Source organism: Lissotriton helveticus, chromosome 3_1 (genome assembly GCF_964261635.1).
Source record: "Lissotriton helveticus chromosome 3_1, aLisHel1.1, whole genome shotgun sequence".
NCBI classification, from domain to species: Eukaryota; Metazoa; Chordata; class Amphibia; order Caudata; family Salamandridae; genus Lissotriton; species Lissotriton helveticus.
Genome location: NC_136061.1, coordinates 1,931,542,835 through 1,931,570,336, shown reverse-complemented (window position 1 = coordinate 1,931,570,336; position 27,502 = coordinate 1,931,542,835). Strand labels below are relative to the sequence as shown.

Here is a 27,502-nt window from a genome sequence, read left to right as displayed (position 1 = left end):
CGAATCTGACAGGGCAGTCTCATAAATGACCAGGATCCGCACAATTCACGCACAGACCAGATATCCTCGTACATTATTTGTTCATTTCAAAGACTGGTTCTCATGCTGAACCAATTTACATAGACTTCTCCTGCGAGGAGGCAGTGGTGGTAGAGCCTTCAGGAGGATGTGTTTTAGGTCTCTTAGAACAAAAGTAGACTACGATCGGGCCTCTCTTGACCTACGTCTTTCAGATCTTCTTTCTTAAAACCAAAGTTCTATCATGAAAGAGAGTTCAATTATACTTGGGAGGGATTCTGAATGAGAAGATTTAATCAATTCATCTTTTATTTAATCCTTTAATCCTTGCTAAAACAAGGTCAGCTGAGTCTGCTCCACTCAGAGTATGCAGCCAGCTTTCGAAATCTAATTCCATAACACTACACATTATAGATTTGTTGCAAAATATCACAGAGCATTAAACTCTCCTGCAGGCTTTTCAAACATCTTCTTAAAGTTATTAAACATGGTAACATTATTATTTAAATGTGAATCATCTGTGACAACTTAAGGAGTTGCGCAGGCTAGTGCTGCACTGAAAAGTGAACCAATCAAATACTTCACTGTAGCCGCACTAAAGAAAATTGCCTGTGCCTGAAGACATAGTGTACAGACAAACCGTACAAAATCTCCTTTCATTTATTGGGCTGTCCAGAAAACATGAGAGAGGCTTTAGTAACCACTGGGATACCACCTGATCTACTTATGAAGGTTCTTCTTAGTGCTCCAATTTTGATGAGTAATGGCTGCAACTCCTGATTTTGTAGTTAAATGACTGCTGCTATGTCTATATTTTGATTGGGCTGTTGCGTAGCAGCTGCCGGATCTGTTATTTGATTCATTCTTGATGTAGACAGATATCTTTTATTTCGGCACCGAGCCATAAAATCTTTGCATTATTAAACAGTTTCAAAGATCATCATACATGCAAAATTATTAAACACGAGGTAATACAGATAAAACCAGTTTAAAAGGGACAGATAACAGCCAACAAATCATTATTAATGCAGTTGATCGTGACCATATTGCTAATATATGAAACAACTGTTTCCTTGTTCAAAAAAAAGTGTAGCCTCTTATAAAACACACAATCTAAAAATAAATTATATCAATATTATAGATATAAAAGACTTGCATATGTTAATCGAAAAACAGATCATAAAATGAGCGTCGGACAATATCCTGGGTATAAAAGGAGAGGGCGGACACTAGACAACCTATTTGAGTTTTACTCTGCAGTATAGTTGTCATGGTTAGATTTTATCTATGGCCTTCTTTCTTAGTTTCTACGCACAATGCAGATACTGAGATACCACAAAGGCTAGTTGTTCACTGGTATCGCTCTTAAAAAGTCTCAAGGCCTCCCAGTAGTGTCTTAGACACACAAGTTTACTTGCAGCTAAGAGCCATTTCTTCCTCACAAACCTATATAAAGGCCACAAAAGCATAAAATGGACCTCGGTTTCTTCAATGTCAGGACGTTAGGACAGAATTTTATGGGGGAAGGGACATTGGTCCATGCCGAGGTATGGATTCTCAGGGTTAGAAGCCTACCTCTAAACTGGACATATTAACGTTTGGCCTGAAAAGGATACATTCTATCCATATAGGGTTCAAGACTTGGGAGACACTTATGATTTAAGAACTGGCCTGTCAGGCTACTATCTGGGTATGTTTGCAATGTCTGGGTCAAGGCTGCCTCCCAATATACTGTTTTGCTTTTTGTCACCCCTAACACTCGACCCAGGGGATTACCATTCTGGATGTATTGCATTGAAAACTCTTGCCTTGCAACATGTCAAGGACTGAACACTTAGCCACCTCTAGTTCTAAGGTAAAGACAACATCCCCTGGTAGCCACTGTATTCCTTCACAATATATACAACCTGAGATGAATTGGGTGTCTATGCTGATGGATCATAGAAGATGGAGAAAAATGCTGTTATACTTAAAGGAAACCTCCTGATAAATGAGAATTCAGGACAGAATATTCCGGAAGATAATTGAGGAAAACAGGCTCAAGAAGAAAGAGCACAACAGGCCAAGTCTGGACTGACGTATAGGACCAGACTGGAGCAAAAATGATCTGTAGAAACAGGAAGTAATATTCCTTCATGTTAGATTGGATTCTTCTAGTAGAGAAATGTGAGAAGTTCCACTTAGATTAGGATTAAAAGGTTAATTCGAGATTTGATCCTAGAAAACACTTTTAAAGAAAGCAGTGCTTTTTGGCAAACCTCCTGCACTCTGTCTCCATGCTGTGTGTCTCGGGAAGCAGGGCTGAGGAACATGGAGTTCCACCAACCCAAAAGAGTACAAATACCAAATAGACTCTTCCTGTGCTCCTCTTTGCAGACCATCCATGCTAGGACCGAAGGACCACACCAGAACTGGATCATGATAGGTCAGCAATAACCGTGTCTGGAGCAGTATGGTTGTAACAAGAATCCATCCCTCTTTAAATGTACCATCATCAAACATGGCTAATTTTCATATCTCAAAATAAACTGGGCTGAAACTGAATTCTTCATACTCAGTTTGGCGACTAGTAAGTTCAGTTTGTTTTATCATTGCAAGAGTGAGGATTTGCTCTAATGCTAACTGCAGTCTTCCAATTGACTTGGTTGGTAGGGCTGCACCTGTGTGAGTGGAGCAGGATTGCACTAATCAAAGTGATTGTCCTCCCTAAGTTCTTATATTTATTTCTTAAACAAGATCTTCTTCTCCACACTCTGCTCACTTATCTGATTTGCATGGGCCATTAGACAGCTTCCACAGTAGATATGACACATTAAACCTACCTCCCACAAAGTTTTTCAATTCCTGACCTAGAACTGTATTACAATGTAGCTGGGGAGCACTTTGCAACCTTTTGGTACCAAGCCTTGCAACTCTTGTTGGCAGAAAGAGAGTAAGTTGTACGTAAAACTCTCCAAACCCTGGTCACATGTACAACTTATACGCCAACCTTGCATATCAATGCAGTTGCTAATGCTTGTCTGGCATGACAGAACCTGGCTAGCAAAATGCAATTTCTGAGGTTATGTACTCTCTTGGCACCCCTGACAAGTAATCCTTTTTTACCCTAGCCCTCGATACAAAGGAGATTGTTATCATTAGTAAACTAGAGGCAAGATGTACTAATATACTAATCATTAAAACTGGTCTCAATTTCTAACCAGAATTTTTTGCAACCAGTGTGGAATTTTGCAAATAAACCTATGCACTAATTGGTCAGTTTGTCAAAATTCCAATTCAGATTGCGTCTAAATCTTGATCTACCTAATTAATGTCCATTAATGATTTGAAAATTGCAACTCAATTTAGTGGGCCACAATCACAGCAAGAGGTGGCCAGCAAGGGTGAGCAGAGCACTATACCTCTGATTGCTTTTAAATATATTTTTTGTTCAAGCTGGCCTTTTTTCCTTAAAGAAAAAAGATATACTTTAAAAAAATATATATTTTATATAAAGTATCCCCAGAATTTGTTTTCAACCTTTGCAAAGAGGAATGGTCCAGAGGGGACCTCTCTCTTTTGTGAATGAGTCACCCCCCAAACTTTCAATGGTTTGTGACCGGAATTGCGGTTGCAAGCCATTCAAACATAAGATACCAGTTCACAATCTGGAAGGGACGCCTTTAATACAGCCCTTCCAAAATGCATGTCGGCATCCATTCACAGTTCCACTTTAGGAGTTGGTAAAAGTTTACAGAATCCTGTAATTGGATTAGTACATAGAAAGTGGTGGCAAACGCTGCTATTTTGTGTATCGCAACATTTATGTCCGCAAAATGGATGGTCACATCTGGCCCTAGGACCGTATAGTGTGGATGATCTATATATTGAAGGCAATTGATAACATTGTGGCAGTACATGGAGAAAAGGGTTCCCAGGGGGCTAGAGCTCTTCACATACTTCTGATTTGGACACATTTTGCCGACCATAGATACGGACATCCCTAGGGAACCCTTAGAGAGTACACTACAGGTCATACAGCTCCCAGATATGCGCTACTAAGTGTCCCCGCTGCCGTTATACAAGCCAAATCTTTTGGGATGGGGAGCTACTGCTTAGGAACAGTGACACTGAAGAACGTACTTACTGTTAAACAGTGGGAATTTTGCTGCAATCAGATAGTACATATAACCTTAGCAGGCACTAATTAATACACTATAAGCCTTGTTACGTATTCTATGAATTGATATCGGGTAGGTTGTGAATCTCTTATGCTGTACGATATCCCTGTACCTAAATCCTGTGATTAGAAATTATTTCCCTCCGTATCTATATATTAGTACCTTAAAGAAAGTAGTAAATAGGGACACTTTCTTTTTTTGAGGTCCATAGTGCGGGTGGGTTGGTGGGTGGTGGCTTGGGTGTAAGTCGGAGCAGGGTAGATGAGTGCTGAGGGTTACAGTTGCTGTTCCCCCATTGTTCAGGAGCACGGCAGGTAGATCCGGGTGCAGCAGTAATAGCCCCAGCAGCATTGTATTTGTGTCGGATATACCCTGACTTACCAGGTATGGTATTTGCACACCTTGTAATTCAGGTTCCAGAGACAAAGAGCAAAATGAACTGGCCCAGAATTATATAATCACAGTGATACTATTCAGGGCCACTCAAATAAGGCCTCACTGTGTAAGTTATATCCCTCTGGAGATGCGGAGGTTTGACCCCTCTGCCTGTGTGAAGTGTCCGAGATGTAGGCCCTCAATTGTGCCAGGCTCTGTTCAGGTGTGATGGATTTTTTAGCACAGATTGCATAATTGTGTAAGTGAAACTATCCCCTGCTCCTTTGTTGGCACTCTTGAGATACATTGCTGGGTTCCCAAATTAGTAAGAAAGCTAACAGCGCTGGCTCCTGCACTGAGATGGGCCTTCTCCTGATAATAGCTGACTGACTCTGCGAACAAACGGTATGTTACAAAAAATGTGGAACCATATGCCTCTTTGACACCTGCCACAGCCCACCCAGGACATTTGGGGCCTGTTATATAGTTCTTTATGTATTCAGGAACTGATGTTTTTGACTTGACGTAGGTGTCATATGAATTGCATGTGAGAATATCAAGTTTTTAATATTGTGCTACCAAAATATCGTAGCCAAAATGACTGTCCATCTTTAATGCTATTTTTGTGATGGTGGGTTTATGCTCCCATATTTACAGTGGGATATCCCTTCTGCCTACATAGTCAGCTTATGATCACCTCTGACTCTTCATAGATTGAGTGTGGAGCTCGCAGTAGGGAACTCTGCATCAGTATCTTGTTTAATGTAACAGTTGTCTGTCCATCTACACATGCCAGGACTAAAGGGGGCATTCTTGGCACAGAAAACCTTTCACCCAGTACCAGCATGTTACGCTGACTTTTTCCCGGAAGCTTCATTCCAAGTGATAATGCATTTTCCTTATGAGTAGTTAATATTGCATGCCATAAATTATGACTGATCTGGGTGGATCGTATGTGGAAGTTAATCTTCAATTCTCTTTCCTTGTTGATTAGTGAACACTTTAATTTTACAAGGATATCAAACAATGTGAGCTGCAATCAAGAGGACTTTATTTTGTCCTGATACAGCTCTATCCATTGACCCCTCTACACGAGGAATACATTTAACAGTATAGCCAAAAGAAATGTCATGTTGTCATTAAGAATTTGACATGAGCCATCAGGGTCAAGCGCTTTTTCCAAGGACCGGTCTAATGGCCTCTTTTACATCTTTCGTTGTTTCCAATGGCCTCTTTTCCCACTTAGTTTCTAATAGCCTCTATTGGTTCTTTCTTTGTTATTGGTTCTTTTCCCTTTATTCCCTCTTCACGGGACAGACAGTGGATTGGATATATGTCTTGATATTGCTCTACTCCATTTGATAATTGTAGTAATGAGGCTGGACACGTTGAGGTATTGCTGCTTGGTTTATTGAAGATAAGTAGTTGAGTCCAGAAGTAATAATGTACAAGCCCACCAGGAGCAGCCAACAGGCAGCTCAGCCCATCTAAACTGTGCCTTTCTTGAGAGACACCCAACATTCCACTGAGCATCATCACACTGTAACATTCTAGAGGAATTGCATGTGATGAAAGAGGAGAAGGACAAGTATGGACAGAGGTGTAAGATACTACATATCTCCCTTTCTTCCCTAACCCAACAACAAGGAACAAGAAGGTAGAAAGAGTGGGAGGAACCCACCGAAGGGTACGAACACATGAATAAGAACTCATCCTCCCTTCTCCATAAAACAACAAGAAAGAATATGGAAAGAGAAACCCAAGAACTACTCCAGACACACCCACTGGCAGGAAAAGTATGAAAGGAGACAGGCATTGAAAAAAATGGAAATAGCAAACAGAGAAGCAGAGGAAAGAACAACAAAAGATCCTTCATACTACCCTGTTAAAACAGCAAAATAATATAATGTAGACAACTTTGGAATATAATTACAAAGTAACAGGTCACATATTGAGCAATAGAAAGGGATAACACCCATATCGAGACGACCTCGTAAAGGGTCACAGATTGAAACATTGAGAAGAATAACCCCACAACCTAGTGAAGGTTATATTGAAGAAACATTGAAGAATTGAGAGGTATGAACCCCCATATCGACAACCTCAAAAGGTCACACATTGAAAAACATTGAAAAATCGACTAATTGAACTGTTGAGAGTGACCATTTGAAACCGTGAGTACAGCGGTAAGTACTACACAATGTAATCCCAACAAGGGAATACTACTGAAATGCATGCAAATTGATAAGTTAATTAGGGTATGCATTCCCTACTAGGAAATACTGCATGCATGCATGTACATTGAGATAATGGAGTAATTGAACACATGCAAGTACATTGATAATTGCATAATCGAAAACTTGGGAGCATGTAACTAGGGTCATATATATATATATATATATATATATATATATAATATATATATATATATATATATATATATATATAATATATATATATACATATACCCCATTAAACTAAATTGGAAGACATAACATACCATACTGCGAATGTTTGAGGACAAGGTCATGTAATGGTTAACCTTAAACTGCCATTTTTGAAAAAAAACAGCACTGGCCAAACCATGCACAAGCAAAAAAATAGCATTTGAAATTGAGCACATTGAGCTACAAAGAGAACACAGCGAAGCTTGGTCTTTGACATAGTGCTAGAATCGTGAGAAACAGCATGCTCTATAAAAACATGACCTCGACATAGTGCCAGAAACGCGAGAAAAACCTCCCTTTGAAAGGCACATGAGGAGAAGTTGTGCTCAGGTAGACATGTGTGACCAGTGGCCTAGACATACACCACAGCGACATTGAGGAAAGAACAAGGCACGTAAAGACATGTCCTTGAATTAGGCCTAGAAACGTAAGAAACAGTAAGCCAAGTAAGAATGTCATTGACATAGCGCTAGAAACAGACTTAACTGGAAAACACGTGATATTGAATTCTTGAGAGGGCGTAAACATATACATGTAACCAGGGATACGCAACCCCAAAACCAGGGTCAAACAAGTACCCCATTGTTAAACAGAAATACCCATCACCAAATCTTGTGAACACTCGAGGAAATAGAAACATGGTGTGCAGCCGCGGGCCGTGGAGGGAGTTACGATGGGGCAGGGAGGCGGGGAGGTGCAGGGTGGAGGGTGCAAAAAACCGGCATATGGATAATTGCAGGTAAGTAAACTATTTAATTAATAAAACAAATTTCGTAGTGCGCACTGCATTGCATTTTGCGATGCAAGGCGCACTACCAAATTCGTTTTATTAATTAAATTGTTTACTTACCTGCAATTATCCATATGCCGGTTTTTAGCACCCTCCACCCTGCCCCTCCCCCTCCCCGCCTCCCTGCCCCACCGTAACTCCCTCCACGGCCCGCGGCTGATGGTGTGGGATGCATTAATAGTATTGTAGAACTTGTCGAAATATGTATCACGCAATTTAAACTTTAAGACACTGACTCCCTCGTAGACAACAGAAATTCTCACAGGTGTGCACTTTTTTTAGTTATTGGAACACCTGAAATGAAGAAATGTTTTTATAATGTCTGAAAAGATCCGGAAGGCAAAACGCCACTCACCAAACGAACTTGAAGTAGTGCCCACAGTCCACTATAGGCACCTTCATCGATGAGCGTCAGAAAACGCACATTGTAGGAATCTAGAACGATGTTGTGTTGACAGGAACATGTTCTGCGTTCAAAACACCGCACATTGCACATCCGTGCAAGCGCATAGAACGTGATTGGCAAAGTAGAGTGGTTAGCAAAAAGAAAAGTGGACACTATGAAAACTTCAAAATTGTGGCACGTTGTGTGCGACCCGCAGGGTGGCTCACGGCGCGTCCGTACACACGAACATCACCAGCAGACGAAGTCCAAGACCTCAATGTAGAGAAGACGATCCCACCGAGTGGAGCCGTCACAAGGGATCCAGAGAGGCTTCACTGGATACCGGCAGGTAGGGCTGCACATGCAGAGGCTTAATTGACGCATCTTTTGAAAAAGTGCACGAGGGAAGAGCCTGCACCGTGCATGGCTCGTGTCAAATATTGAAACGGGTGATTTAACTGGCAGACGTGGAAAATATGGCTGGCTTCAAAAATAAAAAATAAGAAATAGACTCGCCACTCAAGTCATTAACTTGTCTTGTTTGGTTGAGAAACTTAACATGAATCGCCCACCACACTAGACCACCAACAAAACTGGCTTCAGTCGGTTAGTGTAGTGTCGAGACACTGGACTACCGCTCCGTTGTTGAACACAAACTCTTTCCCACGCCGCTCCAGCACTGCACATAAACTCCTGACCACACTTGTTCCCGGCAAAACACAGCACGCAGGAAAGCAGCAGGAACTAGTAGACAGTGGGAACCTGGAGGTAGCAGGAACTGGGAAGGAGCAGGGAGACACAAGCAGGAGGACCTGGCCTATTTTTTATTTGATTGAATTTGATATGTGCAGAACTTGAACACCTTACTACGCACGGGAGACACTCAGGCAACCACCAGTTACCTTCCTTGTTGAGGTGCTGCTGTTGTAGTGTTGAGGTTGGAGTAGTGTAGATTTCCCTTGAAGATGTTGAGAACACAGTTGAGTTGAAGAAGGATCTGGCGAGTGTAGGTTGGGGGCGACCTGTGTAGTGGTCACTGGTGGGGCTCGGTGCCAGAGTCACAGTTTGGAAATTGAAGATTGATAAAGCTTTGAATATCTTGCCTTATTGAAGATCGACCTCTTGAGTTCAGCACGTAGAGGGTAAGATCAAATCGTCGCCATAACATTGTAGTAATGAGGCCAGACACGATGAGGTATTTCAGGTTGGTTTATTGAAGATAAGTAGTTGAGTCCAGAAGTAATAATGTACAAGAGCAGCCAGCAGGCAGCTCAGCCCATCTAAACTGTGCCTTTCTTGAGAGACACCCAATATTCCACTGAGCATCATCACACTGTAACATTCTAGAGGAATTGCATGGGATGAAAGAGGAGAGGGACAAGTATGGACAGAGGTGTAAGATACTACAATGATCTACATAAGCATAGATCCGGGAATGATTTCACTGTTTACTTCCTTTCTATATTGTAGGACCTGTCTTTATTCATTTCGTTGTTTTATGTAATTTCTTTCTTGGGTGCAATTTCCGCATTACTCCCCTTTAACATTTCTGCCCCACATCAGATAACAAACTTTTATCTTGCTAGCACCGGGTCCTTCACTAAAGTCAAGTGTTTCTATATCCTCTAACCCCCTTATGACAGACCCCGTGATCCTGGATGAAGCCTGTTCCATTCCTGGGAGGGCAGCCTCTCTCAATGCACAGAAAATTGCTATACTTGTAGAACCTCTTTAGAAAGCAATACCACCTCCTAGCAGAAAGCATGCCTAGCTTAAGCTGTTCCATGGCACACCTGTCACACTATTTGTTTTAAATTGTTGCTTATTTGCCCCTGGCAGAGGAGCACTCTGACAAACATGTATTAAAGTGGTACAAATGAGTACGGCAATGCAAGGTTTCCTGAGGGGTACATTCATAGAAAAACAAAAACATAGAACGCACATTGGAGTAAACGAAGTCCTGGAAAACCTTATTGAAGGAAAGTCGTTTATAACAAAACACCAAAACATCAAAAATTAGTGGAACATTTTAATGAATATGCATATAAATCGAAAAATGTAAAGGTGCATTTGAATGAAAACACAGTTTTTCGAAACTACAGTACAATTAGTATTTAGTGAATTTTAAACAACAAAGCAACAGTTGTAAAATATTTATTTTTAAATAATGGCACTAGAAATATAACTTCCGAACAATTTATCGTAAAACCGGCAGTAACGTTAAAATTGCACCTGCAATTTTAGAAGCAGGCATGTCCCTGACAGTTTGCCCTTTGCTATTGAGTGCATTTCCAGAAGACTTTCTCTTTGTAACTTTTCTCTCTTCTGTAGTTAACAACAGTCTACCACGCTGGGATTTAATATATTTTGCTACTATTTCTTTTCAGAGTTGTTGGCTCCGTAATAGAACACAAAAGACACATAGGGTCTATTCTGTTTAATGCACGCAAAAGAAACACTATATTTAGAGCCGATTGTGTCAGCAAATAATTAACTTTACCTTTTTGTCTGACTGATGAAGCGAACAGAAGTCTTGTAGTAATGGTTCCTCTGCTGCCTTTCAGTTAGAATGACAGTTGATATGACAAAAATCAATATTCTAAACTGCTACTTTGCATGCGCAAGTAGAAAATAGTATGAAAATGAATAAACATAGGCTTTTTCGAGAAAAAGGACATTCCTCCAAAAGGTTTTGATAAAACAAACAAACCAATGTTAAAACCATAATTCAATAAAAAAAATTCCATTAAATTGTAACACTGACAATGTAATTTGAGGAAAACGTGTGAATTTACATGCAATCATGTTGCGGTACCATCTTCTTTCTTCACCAAGGCAAAAATGGCACCAACTCCACCACGTGATACTGCAGTACACAGTGGTATAAGCATGGCACGGTTATTCCTTTGGGTGGTTACATTAATTGGCATGTTGTAAGGGAAGGGTATTACGCCTTTGCCACCTAATGGCTTATTGTACAGCTTGTTTGGGACAGATTTGGTCAGAGTCTGTGTCCTTCACTGTTCCCCTGCTGGTTGATAGACCTTGCTGTTGCATTTGAAAAACGGACCACAGGGCACCTTGATTGAAGAAGACTTACGGCCCATACTGTCCTTTGTTGCCTGTTTGCTGACAGCGCCTGCCTGCACCGACACCTCTCGCGTTTCCCGCTTCGCGGGAAACACTCGCAGCTGGGGTAACGTGGCTAGCGAGGGGGCTCAGAACACCAACGGCCACAATCCATCGGGCCTGAAGCCGCCTCCCCGTCACGCCCCCCACAGGTGGGATAAAGCCTGGAGCAGCTCTGTGCATTGTGGGAGACCTTGCTGTTGCATTTGAAAAGCGGACCACATGGCACCTTGATTGAAGAAGACTTGCGGCCCATACTGTCCTTTGTTGCCTGTTTGCTGACAGCGCCTGCCTGCACCGACACCTCTCGCGTTTCCCGCTTCGCGGGAAACACTCGTAGCTGGGGTAACGTGGCTAGCGAGGGGGCTCAGAACACCAACGCCCACAATCCATCGGGGCCTGAAGCCGCCTCCCCGTCACGCCCCCCACAGGTGGGATAAAGCCTGGAACAGCTCCGCGCATCGCGGTACGCGCGCGGTCGGCGCCGGGAGAAGCCCGGGACAAGGGCGGTACAGTCTAAGACAGTCCAAGACTGGCCACGACTGGACTGGACGAGAACCCCTGGTAAAACTTCTTCAATATTAACTTGGTCACCATCGGTGCCTAACCTGATAGTCTTGGGTAAAGGTGTATTGGGATTACACATTATATCTGTTGTGTGTTTGGTTAAATACATGTCTAAACAAAAAAATCCTATTGTTCCTGCAAATACCATGGACAATTACTTAGTGCAAGTGGTTGCAAAAATAAATAATGAGCGGAGGTCCTCTCTGGGTCTTAGTACCTCTTCAACATCTTCCTTAAGGGAGAACTTAGTTACTAATATGATGGACTTAGAAGTCACAAGTGATACTTCTTTACAGCAAAATGATGTTAACTTGATGCAAAATGATCCCATAGTCCATAATTTAGATATCATTGTTGACCCAACACTTGGAGATGACATAGAGGTTTTTCAGAATGATTTAGAGTTAATTGAGGATTGTCCATCTCCGCTGGTACCTGTACCCGCCCCTAGAGTGGCGAAAGGGAATGTTGAGATTCCTCCTAAACGAGAAGGTCTACGGTCCAATCGAAAAAGACCAGCAACACCCCCGCATAAAAGTGTGACAGTAGGTAAACGGGGAGAATCTAATGATAGTACAGCATGGGATGAGGCCTTTATAAAAAAGCTTATGGGTATGCTGGATACTAAATTAAGCAGGATCATCAAACCATTGTTGTCTAAAATCGACCAGCTTACAGATAAAGTTGGTAAATTAGAATCACTCCTAAAAATAACTAACGAGAATGTGGGGGAATTACCGAGTCTGGTATCGAAGAAAATTGAAGAAAAACAATTCTTGGTAAACGTTCAGGGAGGAATAGTAGATAGGCCAGCTCCCATACAGCTAACCAGCTCAAACCCTGATATACAACTAGATATCCCTGTTGTTGTTGGCTCCACAGATAATATAGGGAATGCCACTGATCAAGAATGCAATAAAGAAATAGGCCATATGGAGCTAATCGTCGAAGCATCACCCCTGATTTTAGTTCTTGCTAACGTCCCACCCTTGAATGTAGGCCAGATTGAATTGCCAGCTTCGCTGCTACATAAAGCACTACAATGGTTGGGTAATAATATGCATATTTCCCCATGGGGCAAGGAAAAGTTGGCAGAGGACCTGGTATCAGCTAGACGAGTAAAGTGGATAGGGAATAAACCCAAGATATTTGCAGGGGACTGTGTGGTAGTGAACCTCAAGGGGCCAGAAGTTTTATCTGAGATTTTGCTAAATCTATTCCCCCCTCAAAGGAGATCAGCAGATCTAATACCTCTCACGCTGGACTACTTCAATAGAAGTAGAAGAGGTCTAGTGGTAAAATCAAGTGTACTAAGGACCAAGTGGTCAGTTGCGGGTGGTAGAAGGGCGGGGAATGTTCAAGCATATAATCAGGGGTTGAACTTGGAAAACAGATTTTCCGCCCTTTCTAATTTAAACGAATGCGACTGACTCATAAGGCAAAAACATCAGCTAACTATCCCGCAGACACTTCAAATAAATGGAGGGCCAGAAGATTTAGTAGGCGTAAAACCATCTACAGAATTAATAAATACTGACCTGGCCAGAAAGGACGAGGAGCGGGGGAATTTAGGGGCACACCTTGGAGAGCCCTCACTGACCCTCATCTCGTGGAACATAGCAGGCATAGTGAATAAGATAGACACAACAGAATAGCTTGATTTTATTGACCAATATGATATAATCATGTTGCAAGAAACTTGGTCGATAAACCCAGTCTTCCGCCAGGGATATTTAAATTTTTTTATACCAGCAATTAGTAATCGCATAGGTCGCCCCTCCGGAGGTTTAATAATTTGGATTCGCCAATCACTGAACTGTATTATAACTCGAAGATCTCTAGCATCAAATGACATCTTGGCACTTAATATTAGCTGGAATAGTGGCCAAGACCTTGTCCTGTACAATGTCTATGCTAGGGGGGTCACCGCTGGCAAAATGTCAGAAGTAGTTTCACTCCTAGAACAGGATGTCCAATTGTTAACTCCCCAAAAACATATTATTGTGGGTGGGGATTTCAATTGCACTTTTGAACCCTTGGGTGAGGAGGACAAGATTCTGTCAGAAGAAGAGGATATGAAGTGGGGAATACCCCAGTTAGAGGTTCCCATAATTAAAAGATGGAGTGCTGTGGCAATTCAGTTAAAGAGCTTTTGCCTAGCATACGGCATGAGAGCAGCAAACGGCCGCACAGCCTCCGACCTAAAAGGTAGCAACACATTTGACAATGGCCGAGCATCTAGTAGAATTGATTACATTTTAGTAGATGTGAGGGCTTGGAGCAAAGTGATAGATATGGTTGTAAAAATAAGAATGGAAAGCGACCATAATCCCCTGTGTCTGACCATTTACGCTTACACTAATCCAGTGAAACATCTTAACAAAACTGCGCGGGTGACGCAGGATGTAGTGTCCTCAAATAATCAGCGTTTCCTGAAATGGAAAACGATGATAGATGATGAAGCAAAGCTAGAGGATATTAAAAAGGTAGTCAAAGCGGAATTAAATAACATCAAATACCACTGTGGGAGTCCAAATTTTCATAACCAAATGATGGAGGTACACAAAAACCTGTTTGGTAAACTCCAAACCTTCTTCACCAAAACTGTAGATACAAACAGTGTGAAACAAGCATTAGAAATGCAATCGGGCTCGGATTTATTTGAGTTTGAGCTAATGGCATTGTAAATGCCAATGTATTGTTGCTATGTGTTATGGAGTGTGTTCATGTGGTGTGTACTGCCAGTGATTTCCTTGTGAGTGTGAGAATATTGCACCGTTACTGCCTGTGTTGTCCTTCTTGTGAGTGTGAGAAGCTTGCACCTCTGCTGCCTGTGGTCTCCTTGTGAGTGTAAGAAGCTTGCACTGCTGCTGCCTGTGATGTCCTTCTTGTGAGTGTAAGAAGCTTGCACTGCTGCTGCCTGTGATGTCGTTCTTGTGAGTGTGAGAAGCTTGCACAGCTGCTGCCTGTGAGTATGAGAAGATTGCATTGTGCATCTCTGTGCTGTGCCTGTTCTTTATAAGGGACTCTTGCTCTGTTGCTGCTGCTGCCTTGGCACAGTACCTGCTGTGAGTGTGTGAGGGAAGCTTGCACCGCTGCTGCTTGTGATGTCCTTCTTGTGAGTGGGAGAAGCTTGCACCTCAGCTGCCTGTGGTATCCTTGTGAGTGTAACAAGCTTGCACAGCTGCTGCCTGTGATGTCCTTCGTGTGAGTGTGAGAAGCTTGCACCGCTGCTGCCTGTGAGTATGAGAAGATTGCATTGTGCATCTCTGTGCTGTGCCTGTTCTTTGTAAGGGACTCTTGCTCTGTTGCTGCTGCTGCCTTGGCACAGTACCTGCTGTGAGTGTGTAAGGGAAGCTTGCACCACTGCTGCTTGTGATGTCGTTCTTGCGAGTGTGAGAAGCTTGCACCTCTGCTGCCTGTCGTCTCCTTGTGAGTGTAAGTAGCTTGCACTGCTGCTGCCTGTGATGTCGTTCTTGTGAGTGTGAGAAGCTTGCACCGCTGCTGCTTGTGATGTCCTTCTTGTGAGTGGGAGAAGCTTGCACCTCAGCTGCCTGTGGTCTCCTTGTGAGTGTGAGAAGCTTGCACCGCTGCTGTTTGTGATGTCCTTCTTGTGAGTGTGAGAAGCTTGCACCGCTGCTGTTTGTGATGTCCTTCTTGTGAGTGGGAGAAGCTTGCAACTCAGCTGCCTGTGGTCTCCTTGTGAGTGTAAGAAGCTTGCACAGCTGCTGCCTGTGATGTCCTACTCACTACTCTACTCTACTCACTACTCACTACTCTGCACTCACTACTCACTACTCTACTCACTACTCACTACTCTACTCACTACTCTACTCACTACTCTGCACTCACTACTCACTACTCTGCTCACTACTCACTACTCTACTCACTACTCTCCACTCACTACTCTGCACTCACTACTCACTACTCTACTCACTACTCTGCACTCACTACTTTACTCTCTACTCACTACTCTACTCACTACTCACTACTCTACTCACTACTCACTACTCTACTCACTACTCACTTCTCTACTCACTACTCTGCACTCACTACTTTACTCACTACTCTACTCACCTCACTATTCTACTCACTACTCTACTGACTACTGACTACTATACTCACTACTCACCTCACTACTCTACTCACTACTCACTACTCTACTCACTACTCACTTCTCTACTCACTACTCACTTCTCTGCACTCACTACTCTACTCTACTCACCTCACTACTCTACTCACTACTCTACTCACTACTCACTACTCTACTCACTACTCTGCACTCACTACTCACTACTCTACTCACTACTCTACTCACTATTCACTACTCTGCACTCACTACTCTACTCACTACTCTACTCACTACTCTACTCACTACTCTACTCACTACTCTACTCACTACTCTACCCACTACTCTACTCACTACTCTACTCACTACTCACTACTCTATTCACTACTCTACTCACTACTTTCTACTCACTACTCTACTCACTACTCACTACTCTGCACTCACTACTCACTACTCTGCTCACTACTCACTACTCTAATCACTACTCACCTCACTACTCTACTCACTACTCTACTCACTACTCTACTCACTACTCTACTCACTACACTACTCACTACTCTACTCACTACTCTGCACTCACTACTCACTAGTCTGCTCACTACTCTGCTCACTACTCACTACTCTGCTCACTACTCTGCTCACTACTCACTACTCTCCACTCACTACTCTACTCACTACTCACTACTCTACTCACTACTTTCTACTCACTACTCACTACTCTACTCACTACTCACTACTCTACTCACTACTCTACTCACTACTCACTACTCTACTCACTTCTCTACTCACTACTCTGCACTCACTACTTTACTCACTACTCTACTCACCTCACTACTCTACTCACTACTCTACTCACTAATGACTACTCTACTCACTACTCTACTCACTAATGACTACTCTACTCACTACTCACCTCACTACTCACCTCACTACTCTACTCACTACTCTACTCACTACTTCTCTCACTACTCTACTCACTACTCTGCACTCACTACTCACTACTCTGCACTCACTACTCTACTCACTACTCTACTCACTACTCACTACTCTGCACTCACTACTCACTACTCTGCACACTACTCTACTCACTACTCTACTCACTACTCAACTCACTATACTCAATACTCACTACTCTACTCACTACTCTACTCATTATACTCACTACTCACCTCACTACTCTACTCACTACTCTACTCACTACTCACTACTCTACTCACTACTCTGCACTCACTACTCACTACTCTACTCACTACTCTACTCACTACTCACTACTCTACTCACTACTCTGCACTCCATACTCACTACTCTACTCACTACTCTACTCACTACTCACTACTCTACTCACTACTCTACTCACTACTCTGCACTCACTACTCACTACTCTACTCACTACTGTACTCACTACTCTACTCACTACTCACTACTCTACTCACTACTCACTACTCTGCACTCACTACTCTACTCACTACTCACTACTCTACTCACTATTCTACTCACTACTCTGCACTCACTACTCTGCACTCACTACTCAATACTCACTACTCACTACTCAATACTCACTACTCACTACTCTACTCACTACTCACTACTCTGCACTCACTACTCACTACTCTACTCACTACTCTACTCACTACTCGCTACTCTACTCACTACTCTGCACTCACTACTCACTACTCTGCACTCACTACTCTACTCACTACTCTACTCACTACTCTACTCACTACTCTACTCACTACTCACTACTCTACTCACTATTCTACTCACTACTCTGCACTCACTACTCTACTCACTACTCACTACTCTACTCACTATTCTACTCACTACTCTGCACTCACTACTCTGCACTCACTACTCAATACTCACTACTCACTACTCTACTCACTACTCACTACTCTGCACTCACTACTCACTACTCTACTCACTACTCTACTCACTACTCGCTACTCTACTCACTACTCTGCACTCACTACTCACTACTCTGCACTCACTACTCTACTCACTACTCTACTCACTACTCTACTCACTACTCACTACTCTACTCACTACTCACTACTCTGCACTCACTGCTCACTACTCTGCACTCACTGCTCACTACTCTGCACACTCTACTCACTACTCTACAAACTACTCTACTCACTACTCTACTCACTACTCTACTCACTACTCTCTACTCTGCACTCACTACTCACTACTCTGCACTCACTACTCACTACTCTGCACACTACTCTGCACACTACTCTGCACACTACTCTGCACACTACTCTGCACACTACTCTACTCACTACTCTACTCACTACTCTACTCACTACTCTACTCACTACTCTACTCACTACTCTGCACTCATTACTCACTAGTCTACTCACTACTCACTACTCTGCACTCACTACTCACTACTCTGCACTCACTACTCACTACTCTACACACTACTCTACTCACTACTCACCTCACTACTCTACTCACTACTCACTACTCTACTCTACTCACTACTCTACTCACTACTCACTACTCTGCACTCACTACTCTACTCACTACTCTACTCACTACTCTACTCACTACTCTACTCACTACTCTACTCACTACTCTACTCACTACACTACTCACTACTCTACTCACTACTCTGCACTCACTACTCACTACTCTGCTCACTACTCACTACTCTGCTCACTACTCTGCTCACTACTCACTACTCTCCACTCACTACTCTACTCACTACTCTACTCACTACTTTCTACTCACTACTCTACTCACTACTCACTACTCTACTCACTACTCTACTCACTACTCACTACTCTACTCACTACTCACTACTCTACTCACTTCTCTACTCACTACTCTGCACTCACTACTTTACTCACTACTCTACTCACCTCACTACTCTACTCACTAATGACTACTCTACTCACTACTCTACTCACTAATGACTACTCTACTCACTACTCTGCACTCACTACTCACTACTCACCTCACTACTCTACTCACTACTTCTCTCACTACTCTGCACTCACTACTCACTACTCTGCACTCACTACTCTACTCACTACTCTACTCACTACTCACTACTCTGCACTCACTACTCACTACTCTGCACACTACTCTACTCACTACTCTACTCACTATACTCACTACTCACTACTCACCTCACTACTCTACTCACTACTCTACTCACTACTCACTACTCTACTCACTACTCTGCACTCACTACTCACTACTCTACTCACTACTCTACTACTCTACTCACTACTCTACTCACTACTCACTACTCTGCACTCCATACTCACTACTCTACTCACTACTCTACTCACTACTCTACTCACTACTCTACTCACTACTCACTACTCTGCACTCACTACTCACTACTCTACTCACTACTGTACTCACTACTCTACTCACTACTCTACTCACTACTCACTACTCTACTCACTACTCTGCACTCACAACTCACTACTCTACTCACTACTCACTACTCTGCACTCACTACTCTACTCACTACTCTACTCACTATTCTACTCACTACTCTGCACTCACTACTCTGCACTCACTACTCACTACTCTACTCACTACTCTACTCACTACTCACTACTCTGCACTCACTACTCACTACTCTACTCACTACTCTACTCACTACTCTACTCACTACTCTGCACTCACTACTCACTACTCTGCACTCACTACTCTACTCACTACTCTACTCACTACTCTACTCACTACTCACTACTCTACTCGCTACTCACTACTCTGCACTCACTGCTCACTACTCTGCACTCACTGCTCACTACTCTGCACTCTCTACTCACTACTCTACAAACTACTTTACTCACTACTCTACTCACTACTCTACTCACTACTCACTACTCTGCACTCACTACTCACTACTCTGCACTCACTACTCACTACTCTGCACACTACTCTGCACACTACTCTGCACACTACTCTGCACACTACTCTACTCACTACTCTACTCACTACTCTACTCACTACTCTACTCACTACTCTACTCACTACTCTACTCACTACTCTGCACTCACTACTCACTACTCTACTCACTACTCACTACTCTGCACTCACTACTCTACTCACTACTCTACTCACTACTCTACTCACTACTCTACTCACTACTCTACTCACTACTCTGCACTAACTACTCACTACTCTACTCACTACTCTACTCACTACTCTACTCACTACTCTGCACTCACTACTCACTACTCTGCACTCACTACTCTACTCACTACTCTACTCACTACTCTACTCACTACTCTACTCACTACTCTACTCACTACTCTACTCACTACTCTGCACTCACTACTCTACTCACTACTCTACTCACTACTCTACTCACTACTGCACTCACTACTCACTACTCTGCACTCACTACTCACTACTCTACTCACTACTCTACTCACTACTCTACTCACTACCTTACTCACTACTCTACTCACTATTCTGCACTCACTACTCACTACTCTACTCACTGCTCTACTCACTACTCACTGCTCTACTCACTACTCACTACTCTGCACTCACTACTCACTACTCTGCACTCACTACTCACTACTCTGCACTCTACTCACTACTCTACTCACTACTCACTACTCTACTCACTACTCACTACTCTACTCACTACTCACTACTCTACTCACTTCTCTACTCACTACTCTGCACTCACTACTTTACTCACTACTCTACTCACTACTCTACTCACTACTCTACTCACTGCTCTACTCACTACTCACTACTCACTACTCTGCACTCACTACTCACTACTCTACTCACTACTCTACTCACTACTCTACTCACTACACTACTCTACTCACTACTCTACTCTACTCACTACTCTACTCACTACTCACTACTCACTACTCTACTCACTACTCACTACTCTACTCACTACTCTACTCACTACTCTACTCACTACTCAACTCACTACTCACTACTCTACTCACTACTCAACTCACTACTCACTACTTTACTCACTACTCACTACTCTACTCACTACTCTACTCACTACTCTACTCACTACTCACTACTCTACTCACTACTCACTACTCTACTCACTACTCACTACTCTACTCACTACTCACTTCTCCTCTCCCTACTCTGCACTCCCTACTCTGCCCTCCCTACTCTGCCCTCCCTACTCTGCCCTCCCTACTCTGCCTGAAGCAAGTCTCTAATGATAGGACACTGAATGATAGTACAATGAGTGATCTGGTGCAACGGCAGTAGGAATCTGGTAACCGGACTGTGAGAGTAAATGTGAGGCTCCCAGTGAGAGGAAAGCGAGGTGGAGTGTTTTTTTTATGAAAGGGTGGAGAGAGTGAGTCATGGTGACGAGACAGGGAGCGAGTGAGGAATCTGGCAATAGCTGGGAAGATGCAAGGGATCTGGTAAGAGGACAACGAGAGCTACTGCAAGGGGTCTGTTATGAGGGCAGTAAATTAAAGTGATCTTCTATTTTGACATTAAAAGTTTGAGTTCGGGTGAGTGGGCACGAGTGCTTATCAAAGCACTTTGTTTGTTTTTTTACTTTCAGCTGTGCTGCATAGCAGCCAGGCTGCTGTACAACATGGCTAAACATATCCCTGACAAAACCAACAGATTTTGTATAGGAGAGTCCTATTTGCTTTGCCAATGCTTGTTTAGCCTACCTCAGTCAAAGAGCAGGCGCGGGTTTGCCGGCGCGCACACAGAGCTCAAGGGAAAAAAACACAGCAGTGCACACGCTCCCAGCACCATCTGCCTTCAATTACCGGCACCTCGGACAGCTGGTAATTGAGGATTTATGTATTCTTCTGCGCGTGTCCGAACACTTTATGCAGGAAGTGGACATTGAAAAAATTCCAAAGCCCTATGGCGTGCAGCCTTACTTAAACACAGCCTTGCCTGGACCAATTACCATTCACATGGCAGAATACCACACGCAAAAACCGCGCGCTTTCTGGAATGCGGCAGCCCACAGCCCTTTCTGAACTTTTTTTTTTTTTATAACATTAGAGCTCGGAAGCCCCGCCCCACTTCGTGTGACGTAGGCCCGAGCCCTAAAAAGGACAGCCAAGACACGGATGGTATGACATGAGTTGCAGACAGGCACGTCATAAGTTAAGTATTGAATTAAAAAAAGGGAATGCTGCAGCTGTTAGGAAAGCGAGGGACAGCTATAGACTAACTCAAAAACAGGCAATGAAACGATGGGATGTGAATTGTTGGCAAGAGCTCAAATTGGCCTGTGCTGCCAAAGACTCTAAGTTATTTTGGGCCACAGTAAAATGGGATAGGGGAGGTCTTGCACTACAACCAACAAATTATGTTGCAAAAAATTCATGGATCGACTTTTTCCAACCACAGTATGCCCGCAACCCATTGCACAGCCTTGTCCCCCCCCCTCAAATGACCTTTTTTAACCACAAAATATTCACCAAAAAAGATGTCAGCAAGGCCCTGGATTGCATAGCAGGGGGAAAAGCGCCGGGAATGGATGGAATTCCGGCAGATGTGTTTTTATCTGATCGGAAGTCTTGGTGTACCTACTTCATGTGGCTGTCCAATGCTGTGGCTATGGGAGGGGAAGTGCCCGCTTCATGGAAGGGAGCGGAAATCATCCCTATATTTAAAAAAGGTGATAAAACCCAGGCAAAAAACTACAGACCTATTAGTCTGATTGATACCGCACAAAAACTTATGGGGCGTCTGGTCCAGAATAAACTGCAAGAATGGATCGACGAGAAAAACATATTATCTCCATATCAAGCAGGGTTTCGACCCCTGACTAGTAGTGTTGACCAGGTTTTCTACTTTCTAGCCATTTACTGGAGAAATGTCACACTAAAAAAAGGTACATTGTATGCGGTATTTGTGGACTTAAAAGCCGCTTTTGATCTGGTCCCGAGAGAAAAACTATGGCAGACCTTGGCTGATTTGGGCTTAAGTCAAGAACTCCTTACCCTCCTCGTGCGACTTCATGAAAACAATTTTGCTAAAATTAGATGGGGCAATCAGGGAGAAGTGACTGAGTCTTTTCCGGTGGAGCGAGGGGTGAGGCAAGGGTGTGTTTTGGCGCCGACCTTATTTTCAATTTACATAAATGGCATAGTCGAGCATTTGAATAAATTCCCAAGTGATGCCCCAACTATAGCAGACTCCCGTGCTCCCGTCCTAATGTTTGCAGACGACACTCTTCTACTTTCACGTACACCGAGTGGACTACAAAAAGTGGTTGACGCCTTTGGAGAATTTTGTGACAGTCGGGGACTTGAACTAAATACCTCCAAGACTAAATTTATGTGCCTCAACCACCGGTCCACGTTTAAAGGTACAATAATGTATAAGGGTACAGCACTCGAGAAAGTTGATGCCTTTTCATATCTAGGAATTATTTTGCAGGGCGACATGAAATGGAAATCGCATATCAACACGGCAATGTTAAAGTTTAGTCAGCTTGCAGGCGTAGTCGCCCTTAAACACAGAAAGTCGTTGACAAAACCTATAAAATGTGCCCTTGAAATATATAAATTGAAAGTATTGAGTGCTTGTCTATATGGTTCCGAATTGTGGGGCTTCTCAAATCTGGGAGAAATGGGGCGGGCGGAAAATAAATTCCTACGTGGACTTGTAATGGCCCCCCAAAGTACTCCTACAATTCCACTAAAATTGGACCTCGGTATGAAAAATATCGAGGATATAGCTCGGCAGCGACCACTGCTGTATTGGAGGCGTCTGATGGTGACCCCAGAACTAAGTCATTATGTTAATGCCCTGTTAGATGTTGTTGAGAATGACTGCTTTCATTGTATTGGATGGCTAAAAGAACTGCGGGGTCTCCTTGCAAAATTAAAATTGGACCATTTATGGGGAAACACAGATGTAAATAGTTTTCCATCGAAAACAAAATTAAAAGAATTGTATTGGGAGATGGTCTTTTCGTCAATGTATTGTAAAAGCGGTGCATCGAATCTGTCATCTCGTTTTTTGAATATGAAAATGTTTCCAGTGTGTGAACTTTACTGGGATATTATCGAACGCCCTTATGATCGGAAACTATATTTTCAATTCTGAGTCGGTACTCTCCCAGTAAATGCTTTTAAGAGACACTGGTCTCCGACATGGGATGAACATTGCTATCACTGCAAAGAACAAACAGAGCACATTTCCCATTTACTATTTTGTTGCCCCTTATATGTAAACCCAAGGCGTAAATGGTTAAAACCACTCTGTCTAAACATTGGAACTCGCAGTCAATCGACAGCATTGAGAATATTGGAAACTGACTGTTCCCCAACATTTGTGATTGCTGTGGCAAAATTTCTCGCGTGGGCCTGGTTAATTCGCACCCGTGCCCTATTGTCAAATGCTATTTAATGTAGGCCGATTGTTACGTTTTATAACCTTTTTATACGGAATTCTAATCATTTTCCTTTTGAGAGAATGATATTAATTATGAATTTTATTGCCATGAAATATTCGACTGTCAGTTGTTTAATATGTATTTTAAAAGTATTTTTAACTTTAGTATTTATTTGTATAGGGTTAGGATGTATGCTTTTATGACAAATGTCGAATAAAGCTTTAAAATTGAATTGATAGACATATACCTTTATTGAAAACCCAAAGGCCCTGCCAGCCAATTCAAGCCATGCTTTTGTGGGAGCCACACCCCCTATGCTTGACTAATCATATAGGCGCCTGACCGAGGACTAAAGAAGGCCTGCACCTTTCATGTAACAAGCTCAGCCGAGCCCTTTTCTAGACTTTCATACAAACAGATTTTAATAAAGAGTTAGAATTGTAGTTTCTCTCCATGCCTGAATTAGCAAACTGGACATTTCTGAGGTACGGCTGGAAGTTCAGAGCTGAATTTCATGCTCAGCAGTACTACTGTATAGAGGGAGGAGACTGCCAATAATTGTGCTTTTGAATACTAATGAGCAGGATCTCAGCCTTTGCCCTTCCCATGGTTCCAGTCATTGAGCATTAAATACCTCATCAGCTTTTGCTCCTTTCTCTGATTCCCTGAAATGGATGGGGTGGAAGGAGGATCCAGAGGCTCTTGTGAATTGAGTACCAGAGTGGAGAACAAATGCTGTAGAGCGGAGAGTTGAAGTGAGGGGGTTAGAGTTATCAGCCACTTAAGTTAATTATTGCATGTTTAACAGTGAGATGTGGGCATTTGCATATCAATGTATGTATCTGGCATTTAATACTATCCTAGCAACAGAGACTTTTTATGATGGGGGTTTTACAGAAAGTAGTGCCGGGGAAAGGCTGGGGGAGCAGAAATGTAGTATTGAGGGTTGGCGTTAGTGGCACGTAGGGGAATGGTGTGAGGTGAATGTTGCTTGGAGGGTCAGAGCAGCTAGGTAAGAGGCATATCTGAGGGGTGTGATGAGATCAGGTGGGAATGGCATCTCTTCAGGACTGGTGCAACATCCGGATGCGTATACTAATGGAAATATACATTTTTCCCTATTAAATCTTTGCAAAACTGTTGCACCAATTTCCAACAAGATGTATGTTTCTTAGATGTGTTCACCTAACATAGCACACTGCATGCATATTGACAACTTGTATGACTGCATGAATTGATGGATAAAAGGTGATTTCTAGCACAGGGCTCTTTGAACACATTTGGATTGGGTGTTCAAGTTTAAAAATGCATATATTGCTGCTGCTCCTTCCTTGTTAGTGCATGGGAGAGTGTATGACACTTCTATGCTGCTTCTGTCTATGTACCTATTGTGAGTGTCAGGGTATCTTTCATATCTGCTACCCCATAATGCACCTGTGTATGTGTGAGGGAAGCATATTCTTCTGCTCCCTTCGATGTGCCGGTTGTGTGCACCAGCAAAGCTTGCAGAGTTGCTCAGACTGCACCTCTTTGTCTTAGGAACGCTGCTGCTGATACGGTATGTCCTGTATCATTTTCCAACGTTTGAGAAAATCATGTCAGTACAATAAATGGCTTTGCCAAGGCTTTTTAAAATGTGAGTTTGTTGGCTAACTGTGCCCTGGATCCTGCCCTTCTTTCTGAGGAATTGGTTTGCAAGCAAATGCTCCAATGCTTCTCTGCAGCCCGTTTGTCAAACCGTAAGAAGAAAATGTTGTGCATGAAACCATGACCTGTTTTATTTAAAATTTAGGTTGACGTGTCTTCTTTCTTTTTTGCAGGTCCTGGGAGGCACATTTATCTTCTCTGTCCACCACTATTAAGTGGCTGGATCCCCAAGATTCTGTATTGAAACTGAGTGGACAGTGGTACCAGTCTTTTCCAAACCAGGAGCGCTGTTGGACTGAAGAGCAAGTGGCGCAGACGGGTAGCCTCTGGAGACATTTGTACAGCCCTGCGGGGAAGGTGGTTGAAGCAGTTAGCCCGTGGAGACAAATCCATAAAGAAGGCACTCACCACAGTCTTCAGTGTTTATCTGTGAGCCCTTTTACAGTTGTGCTGACATGGGAAGAGAGTAGTGCCATGTGTGTGGCTGTGTGGGACCTACAGTCCCAGGACATATCTCGACATTGTGTTGCAAGGCGAGGCATTCCAGTGCACTGGGACACAGAGGAGCAGTGTCTGGTGTTGACAGGTAAGCTGTTAACTTATACAGGAGATGTTTTCCATTATGCGCTAGTTAAATAAAACAGTTTCAAGATGGTTCTCCAGTAAGCAGACATAGCATATGTGCCTGTATGTGTGTGTGAAAAGAGAGAGATGTTGTGTGTGTGATAGAGAAATGCTTTTTATACACCTCACACCTTTCTTGGTTCTCTGCTTCAGATGTAGGCATCTCTCTCCTCCTGTTCGGCCTCCATCAGGAAGAGTTTCTTAATCGACTCATGATCCACGGAAGTGCCAGCACTGTGGATTCCCTGTGCCATCTTAACCAGTGGGACCGTTGCTCCATCCCATTGCATGCTCTCGAGGTAAGGTGTGTTCTTTGGAGGTGGGGGCTTGTGCTGGAAATAAGATTTGAATATTGGAGTCGATGCAGTGGCACTGTGGCTGAGGCATGCATGCTTGGAGTGAGATGCAGGAATAACAGGTGATGCACAATGACAGTAATTGATGTTGGAGGAGGGGTGTTGTTGAGGGCAGTAAGATGCAAGTTTGAACAAGCATTTATAATGCAACGGTTTCGCCTTTGTAAAAGTTAGAGCTATTGGCATTGTAAATTACAATTTTTTTATTTATGTGTTGGTTTTGAAAACAGATAAATAAATGGCATTGCCATTTACAATGCCAATAGCTTAATCTCTCGCAAACAGTAAAAATGATTAATAATAACTAACCTTCTTAACAAAGGACCAAAAACCCTGCCTTAAGTTGCAGTCATTAAAGAGCTTGCTGACAATTAGGAGCTCCCTGAGTGATGGTGTGTGTTTTGCAGGTGTGTGTGTGTGCGTGCACGTGTGTATTGCTGACATGCAATGCTCACATTCAATTAGGAGCTCCCTGAGTTATGGTGTGTGTGTTTGTAGGTGTGTGTGAACGTGAGTATGCACATGTGCACGGGTGTGTGCATGATCATTGTGTGAATGAACGTTCACGAGTGTGTATGAATGTGTGCATGTGAG

At 42.9% G+C, this 27,502-nt stretch overlaps 1 protein-coding gene across 2 annotated transcripts in view; it reads left to right on the top strand.

The window, feature by feature from the left end:
* SPG11 (SPG11 vesicle trafficking associated, spatacsin) overlaps window positions 1-27,502 on the top strand; it is a 573,976-nt gene that overhangs the window by 94,470 nt on the left and 452,004 nt on the right. For both annotated transcript variants that reach the window (XM_078682963.1, XM_078682964.1), the window contains exons 7-8: window positions 26,102-26,514; window positions 26,706-26,851. In XM_078682963.1, the coding sequence (XP_078539089.1) occupies window positions 26,102-26,514; window positions 26,706-26,851 (559 nt within the window). The remainder of the gene's footprint in view (window positions 1-26,101; window positions 26,515-26,705; window positions 26,852-27,502) is intronic.